This window comes from Nicotiana attenuata, chromosome 1 (assembly GCF_001879085.1).
Source record: "Nicotiana attenuata strain UT chromosome 1, NIATTr2, whole genome shotgun sequence".
NCBI classification, from domain to species: domain Eukaryota; kingdom Viridiplantae; phylum Streptophyta; class Magnoliopsida; order Solanales; family Solanaceae; genus Nicotiana; species Nicotiana attenuata.
Genome location: NC_031989.1, coordinates 22,603,149 through 22,620,598, shown reverse-complemented (window position 1 = coordinate 22,620,598; position 17,450 = coordinate 22,603,149). Strand labels below are relative to the sequence as shown.

The window sequence follows — 17,450 nt, the reverse complement described above, 5'->3', positions numbered from 1 at the left end:
TTTTTCCTTTTCAGAATAAGTGTTTGGCCATGAAAACTCCAAATCCAACTTGAAGTTGAATACCAGAATTTTTCAGCATTCGAAAAACTCACAAAAGTTATTTTTACGATTTTCACTCCAAATCACTCATAAAAATTCAAAAACAACTCTAATTTATATTCAAATCCAAACACAATTTCTATTTTCAAATATTATTTTCAACTTAAAAAAATATTTCACTTTTTTTTTGAAATTTTATAAATCTTATGTCGAAACGCCCACTAACTCTTGATACCACGCCCACATTTAGGAGTGACAAACGAGCGGGTCGGATATGATTCGGGTCGAAAACGGTAATGAAAAAACGGATCAATTATCCGACCCGATCCATATTTAATACCGATAAAAAATTGGTTAACCGGCGGATAATATGGGTAACCATATTATCCATGACTTCTTGCATATGATCATTTTTGGGAGAATTCTTAGTTTCTCTAACTTGAGGAACCCCTAATTTAAGGCTTTACAAATGTAAAAGTTAGACCCATTGGTTATCCATTTTCTAAATGGATAATATGGTTGTTATCCATATTTGATCCGTTTCTAAAAAGTTCATTATCCAACCCATTTTCTAATGGATAATATGGATAATAAACTATTTTCTTTTAACCATTTTACCACCCTACCCACATTTAAGAAAACTCCAATACAAGTATGGGTAATGTGTACTTCTATATTTTTTCTTCAAAGGGTACGTGTACTTCAATGGAGATGCGTACAAACACCCGTTTTTGTTCACTTTGTGTCAACATCAATCTGAAGTCGTAGCCACTGACGGACTCCGTTTGTCGTTACGTGCCTCTTTGGCGTTCCCCCAACGCTCCCTAGCTTTTGTCCCAATGGACTCCGTTCCCTCACTCTTTTTGTCTTTTTCCACCCATTTATGGCAATAAACTAACACTTTCAGGGCCAAACTCATAAATACCCCATACTTTAAGTCCTCCCCCCAAAACCATAAATATGCTAAAAATTAGTATGCGGGTCCCACAACTTACCCCAAAAAGTTTATTACCCTTTTAGCCCCTCCAATTTGTCTTCTATCTATTCGAAGCCCTCTCTCACCCTCCGCACTTTAGCATCGATCTACTACTCCGTGCTATTTTGCGCCGGAATACTTATCCTTCACCCCCTCCAATTCTCCCACCTCATCTCAAGTGGTCATTTTCTCGCAGATAGTAAGCTACTACCCATTTCTCTCTTCTTGTTGTTTGGCATACATTAATGAGCTGAGGGAAGAGTTTTTAGAGAGTGGGAAATGAAAATATTATCGAAGTTCTTTTGCTTTTTCATGGAAATGTAATCTGTTACTATTTCTCAAGTTTGGTGTTTTTCAAAATTGGTTTTGTTTTTCGTGGTTTTTGTAATCTGTTTTCTTTTTCCCCACATCAAAAGGAGCAGCTTTTTCTATGGCAAGAAATAATGAAGCTACTGCCAACGAGTCCAAGAATGAATCTAAGGTAAGCAAAGTCCCACTTTCTTTTCCCCGATGATCAAATTAATTCTATTTATTTATGGGTTATTTTCAAGATTGTGGTTTCTACTTTATGGTTTGAATTTAGCTTGGAGTGATCTTGACTGGATTTTGTAATGAAGATTTGGAGGGGTAGGGTTGTGTTTATCTTGGAACTTGTTTTTGTTAAAAAGTTGTACTTGCTAAAATATTGGTTATTTGCTGCTATATTTGGTCTATCAGTGCTCAGTACCCCAGAAATATGCTTGTTTTTATAGGAACATGAGTGTCCTTCTGTGTAGATTTTCAGTCTGTATACCTTGGTAGTGTGGGTCTGGAGTTGCTCTAATTGTTCTGCTAAAAACTTTCCATTTTGTATAATGGGCCTGAATTATTTTAGATATTCCTCTTTTAGCTGCTGTGTCTTATGTATTCATGCTAAATATCATGGTACGTAATAAATGGATAGCTTTAGTTGGGCACAGCATCCTTGAATAGGACGTTGTAGTGTTATTTACAGTTGTGTTGTAAGTGTTAGATGTAATTTGAGAATATTGTTATGCATAGTGCAGGTTATCATCACTTCAAAATCGTACAATTTCTCAACTTTCACCTCTGTTTTCTTATAGAGGGTGGTTCCACTCAATACATGGATCCTAATTTCCAACTTCAAGTTGGCTTACAATCTTCTTCGTCGCCCTGATGGGACTTTCAACCGTCACTTGGCAGAGTTCCTTGACCGTAAGGTCCCAGCCAATGCTAATCCAGTTGATGGAGTTTTCTCTTTTGATGTTGTCATTGATCGTGAAATAGGCCTACTCAGCCGTGTCTATCGTCCATCTTTTGAAGATGGAGCTTCACCGAGCATAATTGAACTTGAAAAGCCTTTGACTGCTGATGTTGTACCTGTCATAATTTTCTTCCATGGTGGAAGTTTTGCACACTCTTCTTCCAATAGTGCTATCTATGACACGCTATGTCGGCGCCTTGTTGGTAATTGCAAGGCAGTTGTTGTGTCAGTTAATTACAGGCGAGCGCCCGAAAATCGTTATCCTTGTGCTTATGATGATGGATGGACTGCTCTTGAGTGGGTTAATTCAAGGAAATGGTTGCAGAGCAAAAAAGACTCAAAGGTTCACATATACTTAGCTGGAGATAGCTCTGGTGGTAATATTGTTCACAATGTGGCTTTCAGGGCAGTAGAATCCGACGTACAAGTGTTGGGGAATATACTGCTGAACCCTATGTTTGGCGGACAAGAGAGAACTGAATCGGAGAAGCGATTGGATGGCAAGTATTTCGTCACACTTCAAGACCGAGACTGGTATTGGAGAGCTTACCTTCCTGAAGGTTCAGACAGGGACCATCCTGCGTGCAACCCGTTCGGTCCAAATGGTATAAATCTCAATGGAGTTAAGTTCCCTAAGAATCTTGTTGTTGTAGCAGGGTTGGACCTTGTTCAGGATTGGCAGTTGGCCTATGCAGATGGGCTTAAGAAGGCTGGAAAAGAGGTTAAACTGATATATTTGGAGAAGGCAACAATAGGGTTCTACTTGTTGCCAAATAATGAACACTTCTATACTGTCATGGACGAAATAAGTAACTTCGTGAATTCTGACTCTTAGTAGATTTAACCTTGTTAAAAGTAGGATGCTTGAAGACGCTTGATGTTTTGTTGAAGTTAGTACCTAGCCTATCAACCGTTTTGAAAGATTGTATAGCATTACCAATTAAAGGTCATGCTATTGCTTGGATTCTGCTCCAGTGGCTGGGTTGGTTGTTGGAAGCAGAAAAACCTCAATCGTGTAGCTGGATCTGTGCTATATTTATTCCAGGTACCAAAAGTGTCTGGATATTGGTTGTATATTCTAATAGATGCGCCAGTGGTTATGGTCATCTTGTCTTCGGCTAGCAGTTATGCTGATTTACAGTTAACATTTCCCACGTTAGCCTCCGTAGTAGAGGGGGTAAGTCTTGCTAATGTTATATAGGTGATCATACTACTCTGCTTCATGGATGGAACATCTTAAATCATGAAGTTGTATAATATCTGGAATTATATAGAACTATGTTTGCTTTCTTACACGCGTTGTTGTGATCTGTGTTCGTATCACCGCTTGGTTTATTTTCTTTTCTAATTTTCCTTTGTCACTTCCTTGACCTTGAACGTGTACAACATCCTTAGAACACTTCCTCCCCTTAGAAGATGTGTTTTCAGGTACTGTTTCTTTTCTTCAGGATGCACAATATGAACATATTGAACATGTGTAATTCAACATATCTCATGGTTTATGAGTATTTATAGTTCTCTTGCACATGAGTCTTAACACATGAGGTGAGGTGATTTTCTGTTGGCTAGTAGCCAGCTTGAAAGTGTTACCTATTATAGTAGTATTGATCCTTATGTTGGTGGAAGGTAGTAGGTATCCCGTGAAATAATTGAGGTTCCGGTAAGCTGGCTCGGGCACTATTGCTATAACAAAGAAAGGCTTAAATGCAGGTGTTACTGGGTTAGAACACTGGTGATTTTGGAATATAGACAAAGAACCAGTCTGTCTTTGGTGATCTTATGAATCTAGTCCCATAGTGTCAAATTGGTGAAAATTTCTCTGGCAATGTTGCTTTACTTTAGGGAGGTTTTTTTTTTTTTACTGGGGGTTGGGGGGAGGGGGGGGGGGTAGTCGTGTATTTGAGCCATCCAGGATGTGACATCTGTTTAGGATTTACTGTCCTATTTTATGCGACAATTCTTCTATTTGAAAACTATTTAAAATTAGCCTTCGAGCTTTATCTTTAATGAGATGACTTGTTTGGACCTACTTTATAAAAGTTTATAAAATGTCATTCCTTTATTTAGGAGAGATAAAATAAATTAAAAAAAAATGCGGAGTTCTTACCATTATCATTTCATTATTTGTTACTTGACATAAATTTAAGTTATGTGTCGATATTCTTTTTTTATTTCTCAAATTTCGTGTGTAATCAAACAATTTTACGTCAAATAGAATGGTGTAGTTTGTTTTGTCTATTTTTGTGGGTCATGAGCTTGCATTTGGTAAATGTGAATAAGTGAAAATTACTTGTAAGAATGGAAGTCATTGTCATGGAATAAATGGTGTCTAATCATGGAAATTGACCGGTAAATTTGAGTGCTTTATTGGTTTTAGTTGAAAAAACAGGTGTCAAAGGAATAATGTTCGAACTATAGAAATGATTCATCAATGTTGGAACAGCTCATTACTACAGTAGTTGTTACTAATACCAGGTTTTTGTTTATATTACCCTTGAACAAGAAACTAGGAGAAACATATCAAGAAATCGTAGGATATATATAACTTTAGCCCCTATGATAATGATAATAAAGCTCAAAAGTCCATTTATCTTCAGAAGAGCAATAAGAATTTGTTTGCATTTTTTTCAAAGAAAAATCAATATGAAATTACAGTGTAATACTTCCCTTTCTTGTGTGCTTTCGCACATATACCAACTACAAAAAAAAAAAAAAAAAAAAAAAAAACTCTTCCCACACGAATGTGTTTGTTTGCAATCTGGATATTGGGCTTCAAGAAGAGGGACATGACTTGGTCCAAAAGAGAGATCTGGGCCCAACTCGAACCAAGTAAAGATGTGAAATACTACGGGCTAGCCAGTTTTCGGACTGATAATTGAAAATAGCCAGCGTTTACAAAATCATTAAGAAATAGCCACTATCTTGCTACAACACGAAAAGTTCCGGCATAATAAATTGGAGATTGGAGCACCTGTGTATGAACTTCCAGCATATTATGCTAGATCAGTATATTATGTTGGAACTCCAGTATATTATGCTGGAAGTTCGCATGTAAAAAATTCCAACTCCAATATATTATATGGGTGTTTACGGACGGGCTGGACCGGGCTGGACATGGGAAAAAATAGTCCGTACGGTTAGTGGGGCGGGCTGGTTAATAGGATGGGATTACAGGCTGGTAGTGGGCTGGGATATTCCGAGTTTTGGTGGGCCCGTTAGAGTTCGGGTTTATCGGGTCCGGACCGTCCGGGTAACTTTTTTTTAGTGTATTATGTTTCCTTGTTCAATGTAATTGTTACTTAAGTGTTTGCAAACTTTTAAATAATAAAATAAGTATTCTAAGGCATAAGATTAAACTTTTAAAGTTTAAAGTTTTAAATTTGAATTTAAAAATTTAAAAATTGAAATTAAGTGGCTACATAAAATTATTATTTAATAAGACCAAGTAAGGGTCAAACTTCAAAGGTTTTTCATTTCATATTTTCATTGCATAATAATAATTCAAATTAACTTGTCGTATAAACTACTAACAAATTAAGCTTAAATAAGTCTAACAATAAAATAACCCAAATTGTCTCAAATCAACTTAAATACGAATTCCTGGAAGACGCACAAGACAACCATTGATATGCCTCCCTAACCCAGTCGTGCCCTCCCACTTTCGATGAACATTAAGGACTTGACCACAGTTCTTGCACTCTACTTTGCGAACTTCTTCATTTTCTCCTACCACCTCAAAGTGTTGCCAAATATGTGAACGCACTCTAGAAGCACGGGGCATGATTTAACTTGAACTTAACAAAAATAGTAACCATACTTCACTTGATAATTGTAATTTTGTAGTGGCTACCATAAATAATTGATAAAACTTGAAATATTAATTAATTGAGAACTTGAGAGCAATAAGCAATTCAAATAATCAAAAGGGAATTGAGAGAGAATTAGAAGAAGAGAGCAAGTTGTGAAAAAAAATGAAGAAGAAGGGGGCTATTTATAGTTATTAAAAGGCCAAGAATGTAATTTATCAATTATTAGAGGGTGGAGGGGCTATTTTAGTAAGGGGATAGGACGAAATGGCTATAAGTGCAAGAAATGGCCGTTGCCCAACGGTCATTTTTTATTTTGACCATTGGTAATGGTCATAATTTAAAAAAAATGTACAACATAAACCAGGCTGGAAGGGTTAGCGAGCTAGTCGGGTTCCGGTGTACCGATAGCCAAAAAAGGCCCGACTCCGTCCGGCACAACCCCCTACCCTAGCCAACCCGCCCAACCCCTTACCCAACGAGGCTGAACCGAGTAGAACCGGGTTGTTAGTGGGCCGGTCCGGCCTGATTAACACTCTTAGTATATTATGCTGAAATATTTTCCGGCTTTTGAGCATTGTTTTCGTTCAAATTTATCTTTACATGAAAAGTGGTTAAATTTCAATAACTTTTGAAACTGTGGCTATTTTTCAATTACCACTTGTAAATTTAGCTATTTTTGAATTTCACCCAGTAAATATGCCTAAATAAAATGGTTTTTTTTTTCACTTTTAGCCTGCGCCAGAAACTATTTACATTTAATAGCCAAAAAATTAATAAAATTTGTATATAACATACATAATCTATATATATACAAAAAATATATAATAAAAATATATTTTTCTGTTATTATTTTCAGAGCGGCTATACAGTATCATTTTTCCTTCATTTGATTTTATTTGGGAAAATGACCCGTATAGCCGGTCTGAAAATATTAGACGAAAAATATTTATTCAATTATGTTATACCTCAAAATAAATAAAACTTAAGATGCCTAAATAATGAATTCAATTACATTAACCACGTAATTATTACTACTAAGTTTTACTTTTTCAAGTAAAGAATAATTTGATAAGAAAGCTAAAATGAGGTATGTCGTTGGAAGCATAATTATATTATATTGGAGTGTATTGTGATAAGCTTACATGTTGTTCTACGTGTATATTATTTAAATGCATACCAAGTTCAAAATATATTCGATATAACACACCTTGGTTGTGTGAGGTTGTTCAAATTGTCAATCAATCTCAAACACGAATAAATGAAGAGAATTATAATACGTGAATAAAAACTAATTTTAATATAGAATAGGAAATGGATTACATGCACTTAATATTAGAAAACATATTCTTTGTCTTCACTTGCACACATACAGCAGAGTAGGAGGTATCAATAGCCAAATCATAACCAAAGTTGACCTTCAAAGGAAACTGAATATGTTCAATGAACCCATAAATAAATAAAGGGGAAACATCAACTTTACTACATAAATAATTTGGACGAGCTAATTCGAAGAAAAAGAAATAGTTGCTTCCATCAGTACATGTGGTCCAAGGAGCAATGGCCGGTACAACATTTTTTTTTAAAGTTGTACAATGGAGCATCACTATTAGTCTACTATACATTTGGTCTTGGAACTTGTTTAACAATATGGAAAACATAATTAAATATTTGAATTCATTTTTTAAAAATATTTTCTGGTCCAAGTACTTTTATTTGTTTAGGAAGTGTGGAAAAGGGAGCCCACGAGCTATTTATCGAAGAGGAATAAAATAACATTAAAGGTTTGTTTCTTTATGCACTAACATTGAAGATCTAGTTTACAAAATTAAGATTATTTTTGTCTCATACTAAGAAAGTAACGTAGCTCACGACTACTGGTGATAATCACGAAGTGGATAAGTTCACCATGTTACGGTTAGTATGCTTCTTTAAGAAAAAAATGATTTAAGTTATGTATTGTGTCAGTATCATACGCAGAATGATAGTTCGTTGTAGTTATTGGTTTGTAATTAATTTTTTTATATATTAAATAAATTTTTTAATATAAATATAGAGTTTAAGTAAAAACTACTAAATTTGTCCTACCCGAAGCTACTGCACTACCTCCACCCTCGGTGAATGTATATAGCTTTTTAAACGATCAACAAAGTTTAATAAATTATAACAGTCTTTACGTAATAATTAACACTCATGATCGCCTATAAAAATTTAATGTATAAGTTGCTTGATTACGTAAATATTTTTACACTAACACAAATGCATGAAACTTAAAACTCAAACAAAGTTATTTACATTAATGAGGAATATATAAGTAAGACGATTTTGTTTAAACTTGGTCATGCATCGAGAAGCAGTATTGAAGTGGTGGATATTTGACTAATTTACAACCCAATTAAAATGGTTACTATATCCACAATGAAGCTCGAAATATCATGAACAATTTATAGCATATTCAAAGAACTGCTAAACTTGGAATTAAGCATAATGGAATTTCACATAATTCATATTTCACATCTCAATAAATATTCTTGAATATTCACACCACAGGTAATGAACCTCCAGCATCCACGAGTTGTTTCTCCAGCTACAAATTAGTCAATTAATTGCAAAATGAGTATTTTATTTGCAATTAATGAAGCATATATATAGTTGAATGATAGAAAATGAAATCACCTTAAATAAAGTTTCAAGCTTGTTTTTGACAAGGGTGTACTCATTCTTTACTTGTTGCAAACATTTTAAGCACCTGCAGTTAATGATATTTGGCTTTATTCAATTGTCAATAAAAAAAGAAAAAATAATGAAAGGAAATTTAGGAAAAATTAAGAAATTATTACACGAAAAGCCTTACCCTTCAACAATCTGTTGCTCACAATAATTACGGAAGGCAATGCACATTCTTTGAACTCTCTGAGCACCAATGCTGTAATTAAATTAAAAGAAGAATTTAACTTCCATGCACGGACTAGGTAAAATTTTATTACTATTAAGTCACCTATTCATAGCTACAGGTATTGTTAATAAAAAGTGAGATTAATAATCTGAAAAATAAGAGAGGGTACAAATCTAGGTTATAAATCTTAATAAAGAGATGCACATGTCATTTGTACAAATTGAAAATTGATGTTAAAACTTTGAGAAATATTACCCAGTTTTGACTTTTGTCTGTCAAAATTTTCCAAAAAACAGAACAAAAATATGCATGCTATTTCTTTGACTTCAAAATGAAGTGAAATGGCCTTGACCAATCCAACTCCAAACATAACTTAGATAACTGAAAGAAAATAGGGCAAAATATAAAATTGAACTTTCGGCCAAAACTAATTATCTCCAATAGCCAAAAAGTATATAAAATATATATATATATATATATATATATATATATATATATATATATGGGACAATAACAAAACAGTATAATCCCACAAAGTTGGGTCTAGGGTTATTATTTTGGGAGTGGCTACAAATATACATTTCTCAAGAAAATAAGCTCATAATTAATTCCAAACCCCAAATTGGAAAAAGAAAAGAAAAGAAAAGAAAAAAAAAAGAAAAGAGATTGGAGTTATTTACCTGGAGCTGCTACCCTTCAACTGATGAACATGAGCATCAACTTTCTTGAAGTCTACATTTGGCTGATTGCTGTTTTTACAAACAAAAATTGAAAATTATGCTACAGAAAATAGAAAAACAAAGGAGATATTATATACTATGTTAATTACTCACAGAGCTTTGGTTAGTTCATTAAGAAGCCTTTCAGAATCTTCAAAGAAAAGGGACACAACTTCCACCACAAAGTCAGGGTTACTCTCATCTGCAAGTTGTTGCAGTTGTATGAACTGCTCATCCAGAAATTTCTTCACACCCAAACAAAAATAAATAAATAACCACCCATCATCAAAACCATACCATATTAAAAGAGGGGGGGGGGGGGGGGGTTTCAAATTAACACCAATCTAATTCTTATAACAATCACACCAACAATAACATATACAGTGTATTCCCAATATTATTTATTATTCGGTGTATTCCCATATTGTGAGTCTGATGTGGGTAAAGTGTACGCAAACCTTACCCTACTTTATGGAGGTAGAGAAACAGTTTCCAAAATACCCTCGGCTCAAGAAAAACAATTCACCAATCTGATTCTTATCTTTTTAGAAAGAAAAAATCTAGAGGTTTAGAGGTTTACCTCATTGTACAAGGAAGTAGTGTACTCAGCTAGTTTTCTTTGTAACAGGTTTATACTCTCCATGATTTGCTATATCCACAATGACTTCACAAACTAACAGTCTGCTCTGTTAGTTTTAATGACAAGTTTTTATAATTAGTAGTGAGTGCATGGAGGAAGTTCCTTTTCTATACTCCCTGTCGTTCACAATAAGTGACCAATTTACTTTGGGCACACCCATTAAGGAAATACTAAATTCTAGACAAAAGTAATTAGTATGACTAAAGTACCCTTAATTAAATATTGCAACATAATTAATGTGCGGAGTAAAAGACTTTTTAGGGATATGTACATGAGGGTAATTTTGGAAAAATAAATTGAATTGTTTCTTGGTTATATAACTGGACACTTATTTTGGACCAAAATAAAAAAGCAAATTGATTACTTATTGTGGACCGCAGGCATGGGCGAAGCCACATGATCGTAAGACCAGTGACCACCCTTCGTCAAAAAATTATACTATGTATATAGGTACAATATTACGTTTTGGAGGTATATAACACATATTGAACACCCGTTGTCGGAATTTTTTTTCACTTCTTTTAAATTTGAACACCCTTGGAGAAATTCTTAGCTTCGCCACTGACCGCAGGGAGTACTATCTTTTCTTGGAAAAGCTCCAGCGGGGGAGGGGCACTCTATTCTATAGCGGGGAAGTCTAATGTTCAATGAACTTTGCACATTGATTCACTGTATTTATATACTCTCTCTCATACACACACACTTTTATTCTTTTCTTTTTCCCCTCACTTTCTGCAATTATGTCTCTATTCCTTGTGCCTCCTTCGTGTCCCTTGTTGTTTTTTTTGCAGCTATATAGTTCTTAAAATAGTAAAGCTGTCACGAGATCCTAAATATTTTTTACCATACCTTTTCTTTTTGGTTTATTTGTTATTTATTCCATTTTCTACTTTCTTTTTCGTAATATTCCACTCTCTCACACAGAAGTTAAACTTGTCCCGATTAATATATGATGGTAATATAATACGTGAACTGTATCTCTAGATACTTGTACGCTTGAGATAAAGTATAATGAACAGTATGCTTTCGTTTACTATATTTAAAACTATGGTAGGTGTGCTAATTGTCGGGCTTGCAGGATTTCGACATACATTTATTTCAGCTTGAAATATTATTTGAAACCAATTTTTTGTTTTACAATCTGGTTCCTTAGATGCTTCTTATAATAAATTTGGTCATTATTCTAGCTAGTACGTATACTCTGTTTCTGATTATATGTTTGTTTTGCTTATATAAGATTATCATAACTATTTGTAAAACATATAATGGTAATACCGTGACCAACTTTCCTAATATTCTTTGTATCGTTTCAAAAGAATTAATAATGTCCTTAATTAAATCAATTGTTGAATTTATTTTTAAAGAATATGAGTATTGTTTACCCTTAAAATTGAATAACAATTAAACTTATAATGTAATTTTAAGGATACGTGATTTCATCTAATATCAATTGATAAATGCAAAGAGTAATAATAGAAATTAACAATATTATAAAGCAAACCAGTGTTTGAACAGAATTCAGCCCCCAGACTAATTTGTGCAAGAACAGTTAAAATATAACAAGCTGATGAACAAGGATATGAACTATAGAAAAGGCGTTATATTGCTTTGATATCTCAGAGTGTAAGGTGCTTACAAAATGATTAGGACCTCTTTATATAGTAGAGGAATCCTATCTATGGTACAATTCTAATTACGGAAGTAAATCCTATGATTAGCCTAAACAACTGCCTTTGATTTGATCCGTTCCGACATTCCCGCCATGATCTTCGACCAGTCACATATACATCGCTTTCCTGTTATTGTGCTTTGCTCGGATCCTGCCTTGTTTGGTCTTGATTGCCGCCGGCCTCGATCTCGGCAGGCACTTCGATTCTCGAACTCGGTACCTTATCTTCGTCACTTTGATCTGCTCCACCATGAGGCTAACCATCGATGCAACTCCCTGGTATCGATCAAATAGTAAAATCGGGTAGGCCCGGTTTTAACCGTATGAAAATAGTCCCCTCGTTTCTTGGAAATTAATGAGAAGAAATGAATTGAGCCTTCGATTTTATACTGCGATCTGTCATGACGTCATCCTCATGACGTAAGCGGCGGAAGTGATTGAAACGTCCCGTCGGTACAGTTCCCAAAGTCATTAATGAGCGTCAGTTGGTGATCAGCCACCAGTGCCTTTGGATCGTCTCCGTGAATCACTTAAATAGGCCCCTTCTCTCATTGATTCAATCTTTACTTTCACTTCCTTCTAATCCCTTAAGCTTTTTACATCTCTTAAGCTCTTTATTACTTCAAAATCCCCAGGTTTCGTTATCAACCTTCCCTCAAAACACCAAGCCTTACTCTCTTCTTCTTTCTTTAAACTTATACAAAAATGGAAAAAACGTCAAAGACCGTTCCTCAAAAGGAAAAAGCTTCTTCATCGCGGCCGACCGGTGATAAAACACCGGTGGAGCCACGCCTTGAGGAGTGTGTTCTCGGGAGGTGTGAACTTACTTCTGACTTCAAAGTCGAGAAAACTCCATCGGTCCCTGGTCGATGCGAGCCAATGTCGAGATATATATGCTCGATAACTGAGGGTGACCTTGAGCAGGTAAAAAAGACTGCCATTGGGAAGATAAAGAGGTGGTGATTCCGGCCCCCGAAGAAAACATCACCACCCATGTGAAAGGGTTTCTGAGTGTTTACACTTACCCTTTCACGTTGGGCCCTGTCGATCCGGTCATCGTCGATTTTTGCCGCCAATACCAAATAACCATAGGTCAGATCCATCCCTCCTTTTGGCGGATTGTTATTCTACTCCGATTCTTCGCGAACAAAGTCGAAGGGATGTCTTTCACCCTCGACCATCTTATCAGGCTGTACAACCCCCGTCTCTATCGAGGCGGGTTAATAAGGCTTCAACGTCGGGCTACCAAGGTGCTGTTCTCGAGCATAGACGAGGACAAGGATCGAGGATGGATAGGCCGGTTTGTTCGAGTGAATACTTCCGACCTAATCCCGGCCAAGAAGATGCCATTTCCCGAGAAATGGAATATGAAACGTAAGTATAATCCCACCTATAGCTTCCATTTATTGTTTTGACTCCTTTGCCTTTTCTCATCGATATCCTTTCCTATGAAATAGCGGTTTCTTGGATGCCCGGTTCAATTCCTAACCTCGAGAGCTGGGTTCGGAAATTGGCTTCGACCTCTTCGTATGCTGAGCGCTCATGGCGCGATTTGGCAAGGGGTCGATGGGAGGCCAAAAATCATGGTAAGCCCTTTTTCACGTATTAGATGATCTTTTATGAAATGTTTCTCTCCATACTCACTTGATTTCCTTTCATACAGGCCTCGGAGAAAATGCTGTCATGAGGCCTCCATCTGGGGAGGATGAGGTGTCGCCCTCGGCCCCAAAACCGATGAAGGATAAAAAAAGAAAAAGGGTCTCAACCTCCAAGGACCCAAATCCCAAAAAAGTAAGGCTCGTAAGCCGAAGAAAGACACCATCATCCTACTTGCAGAGGTAGTTCAGCGGCTAAGAGATGAAGAAAAAGAAAACGAGGATGACGGCTCCGAGCTGGTGGCCCGAGTGAAGAGGAGCAACGAGGCCCCAAAGGCCTTTGAGTTGGTGAGGGTTGGAGAAATTCAGCCTCGAACCGAAGGGGTTCTGGGAAGAGGACCCGGGTAAAGTCCCCGAGTTGTTGGAGACTGAAGACGCCTCCTGCTGAGATGAGGAATCGGTAGGTATGTCCGAAGGGGCCAGCTCCGAGGCCCTTCGAAATGAAGAGAACGCCCCAAGTGATTCACTTGAGGTAATAGAAATTGGGGACTCCCCGCCGCTTCCTTCATTCTCGGAAGGGGAAGTTCGGGAGGCTCAGGCTATGAAGGCCCCTCAGGTAGAAGGTTCCCTCGGAGGGGAGGACCTTTTTCAAAGTTGTTTTGCTGGGGTCGATGATGTCTTCGGCTTGAATGACTTGGCCATATCGAGGAGGAGCTTGGGAGAAACTTCCTTGAGTTTCAGATTGACCAGCCAGTTCTTAGCCCCTGGTATCGATCCTGAGTGCAAACGGACCATCACTATTACGGTCTCGGAGGATGCACGAGTTTTTGCCGCCCCCTTAGGGGTGGCCAGTTACCTTCAAGGTCTGGTCACCGAGGAGGATCAAGCTCTGATGGACGAGGTGGGAGCACCATGCCTCTTCAATGAGGCCCAATAAGCTTTGAATCGGGTAAGCCCTAACCTTTTCTGTTGATGTTGGTCTTCATACTTGTGTTTTTCTCTCTTTGCCTAATTTTTTCCCTCCTATCTGTGTAGGCCTCGGTACTTCATCATGAGGCTTTCTTCAAGTCTCGAAGAGAGTTGAGCCGCTATGAAGCTAAAGTTCGAGGGCTTACCGAGGAGAAAAATTCTCTCAAGCTTCTTGGTGAGCAAAAAGAACAAGAAATCATAGGTCTCCGAGTTGAGTTGTTCGTGGCCCAGAAAGAACAAAGTGAACTGACCGAGCAGGTAAATAAAGTCTTAGACGATGGCCTCGATTTCGGAGTGATGGCTAATGATTCGATCTCACAGGTCCAGCGGCTGCATTAAACGATCGTGTAACTCCGAGGAGAGGTAGATGAGGTGAAGGCAGAGACTTCGATGTGGAAGCAAAAGATGGATCGCCTTGCCTCGGAGAAAGAGGCAGCTCGAGCTCAGTTATCCTCAACCGAAAGCCAACTCCATGGCATGAAAGAGAAGAGCTTAGAACAAGCCAAGAAGATTGAGGAGCTACAGGCTCGGTTGGACACGGAGATTGCAGCGGTGAAATCTGAGGCTGAGACGATTAAGGCCGATGTTGAGGCGATCGCGGCCGTCTACCGATCTGACGCCGAGGCTGCTCAAGCTCAAGCAAAAGAAGTTTCTGATGCTACTCAGGCTCGAGCATACTGGGTTGCCGAGCATGCCAAAGCCTAGCCTCGAAGAGAGACTCTTGAGGAGATTCACGCTCGTGGATTTAACCTTGCTTTCGAGATCGAGAATGCGAAAGAACTTGAGGCTGAAGACAAAGCGTTGCTCTCTTCTAATGATGATGATTTCGGGAGTGTGAGTGGATCTGAGAGCGCAGGAGATCCCGATGGCGAGGATGTAGCTCCCGAGGAAAATTAGGCACTTAGGATTTTTATTTTTTGAGTTTTTGTGTAGCACCCTGATCGGTCCTTCTAAATGTTTTCATATGTATAAAAGACCTGTTTGCTTTCTGACTTGTCTTTATTTCAATTTCTGCCTTGTGAAAATTCTGTTTCGTTCTTTCCTTGTTCATGAGTACAAGGCTTAGGCAATTTGGTCGAAGTCGGACTAATGTAGTCTTTGTGATCGAGTGAGTACTTGTTCGAACTCGAATTAGGATGACCCTTAGGTTTTAGTTGAGTGAGGTTGACTTCTCGGACTCAAAAACAAAATGGCCCTTAGGCTCTTGAATTAGGCCGATATGTCTTTAAAAAGAATGGCTTTTCACCCTTTTCGGCTTAGAAAGTTAATCATGTAAAAATTTGTTCTGCCTTAGAATGAAATAAATTTGTACCCATTGGGGTTTTCGAGGGTTAGTGTTATCGAAACCCTTTTTTTCGTTACGCCTTAGCATGAAATAAGCTCGTTTGGTAGTTCAAACAATTTGGTACCCCTTAGGGTTTTCGAGGGTTGAAGTGATCGAAACCCTTTATAAATTTTCCGAGGGTAGCCTTTTAACCGGTTTTATGAAAATATTTGAAGGCCTATTTTATTACGGAATTCGGACGTCTCCGAGTCGTGTTGGTTTGGCGGTAGCCTTTGACTTGGGGTTCACCTCTTGGGCTTGTTTCCCGGTTACACCTTGAACTTGTTCCAAGTGTCAGTCCCCGAGTGGGGTGGCTGTGGCCTATAAAAATGAGGGTTGCCTTTTTAAGATCTTATGATCTCGAGATTTTAGTAGTTCGATTACATTGATTTTTCGGACGGCAGTCCCCGAGTACGGGGTAAGTTGTTCGAACTTCAGTTGTGATCGACCCTTAAGCTTGTTTCCACAATAAACCAAAAGTAAGAAATTGTAAAGTAAAATTTTCCCTAAGGCATGAAATATTTGGCAAGGAAAAATACTTCTCTCAATAGATTATACATGCGTACATGTTTGTCTTCAGGGCTCGAGTAATCTACATGGGCACGGTTCGTTTGACTGTTTGGCCCTTACAAAGTTTTACCTATTGAGACCCTGTTGACACGAAGTACCTTCCTTGTAAAAAAGTTAACATTCGAGGGTGATTCCCCCTAGTATTCGAGGTTGATTGTAAAGAAGCCTCGGATACTGTCGAGTTGCTCTAACTTAGTACGAATAATGGTTGCCTCATTAAAAGACTCGCCGGAAAAACCCATTTGGGACAAAAATCGGTCTAAGGGAAAAAGAGTGCAACACGTGCTTTCACACCTAAGGACTTTGTGATGAAGGATCCTTCGATATCATCGGTTGAACACCTGCAATAGGTTAGTACTCAATATAAATGAAAATGGAGAAGGTCGTACCTTAGCAGTAATATCATTTGAGGAGTGATATGCTCCAATTGTTTGGTAATTGCTCGCCGTCCATCGTGCCAAGTTAGTAGAATCCCTTTCCGACGATATCGAGGACCTGACACGGTCCTTCCCAGTTCGGGCCAAGTTTTCCTTCATTTGGATCCCGAGTATTAATGGTGACCTTTCTTAGAACTAAGTCCCCGATTTTAAAGTGTCGAAGATTGTCTCTTCGGTTGTAATACCTCTCGATTCGCTGTTTCTGCGCGGCCACTCGAACGAGGGAGGCTTCTCGCCTTTCATCTAGCAATTCGAGGCTCGTATTCATAGCCTCGTGATTTGACTCTTCCGTTTCATACCGAAACCTAAAGCTAGGTTGTCCGACTTCGACCGGGATCAGAGCTTCGGCATCGTAGACTAAAGAGAACGGTGTTGCCCCCGTACTGGATTTCGACATTGTTCGATACGCCCAAAGGACCATGGGCAATACTTCTCTCCATTTTCCTTTGGCTTTGTTCAATCTTTTCTTCAGATTTTTGATGATGGTCTTGTTTGTCGATTCGGACTATCCGTTCCACTAAGATGACAGGATCCTCTTTATTTTGT

The 17,450-nt window shown here is 37.8% G+C and overlaps 2 protein-coding genes across 3 annotated transcripts; one reads left to right on the top strand and one right to left on the bottom strand.

Moving 5' to 3' along the window:
- On the top strand, window positions 993–3,596 carry LOC109216467 (gibberellin receptor GID1C-like). Of its 2 annotated transcripts, XM_019380657.1 has the most exons (3): window positions 1,072–1,214; window positions 1,432–1,496; window positions 2,119–3,596. In XM_019380657.1, exons 2-3 carry the CDS (start codon window positions 1,446–1,448, stop codon window positions 3,112–3,114), a joined length of 1,047 nt encoding a protein of 348 aa, XP_019236202.1. In that variant the 5' UTR covers window positions 1,072–1,214; window positions 1,432–1,445; the 3' UTR covers window positions 3,115–3,596. The 2 variants fall into 2 exon arrangements, 1 of the variants encoding a protein (XP_019236202.1); XR_002066501.1 differs by having other exon boundaries at window positions 993–1,496; window positions 2,062–2,439.
- LOC109216390 (histidine-containing phosphotransfer protein 1-like) lies at window positions 8,395–10,451 on the bottom strand. Its single transcript, XM_019380564.1, has 6 exons — window positions 10,281–10,451; window positions 9,815–9,945; window positions 9,662–9,730; window positions 8,940–9,011; window positions 8,762–8,834; window positions 8,395–8,672 (listed from the first exon to the last, which is right to left on the bottom strand). The coding sequence occupies exons 1-6, from the start codon at window positions 10,341–10,343 to the stop codon at window positions 8,625–8,627; spliced, it is 456 nt and encodes a 151-aa protein (XP_019236109.1). The 5' UTR covers window positions 10,344–10,451; the 3' UTR covers window positions 8,395–8,624.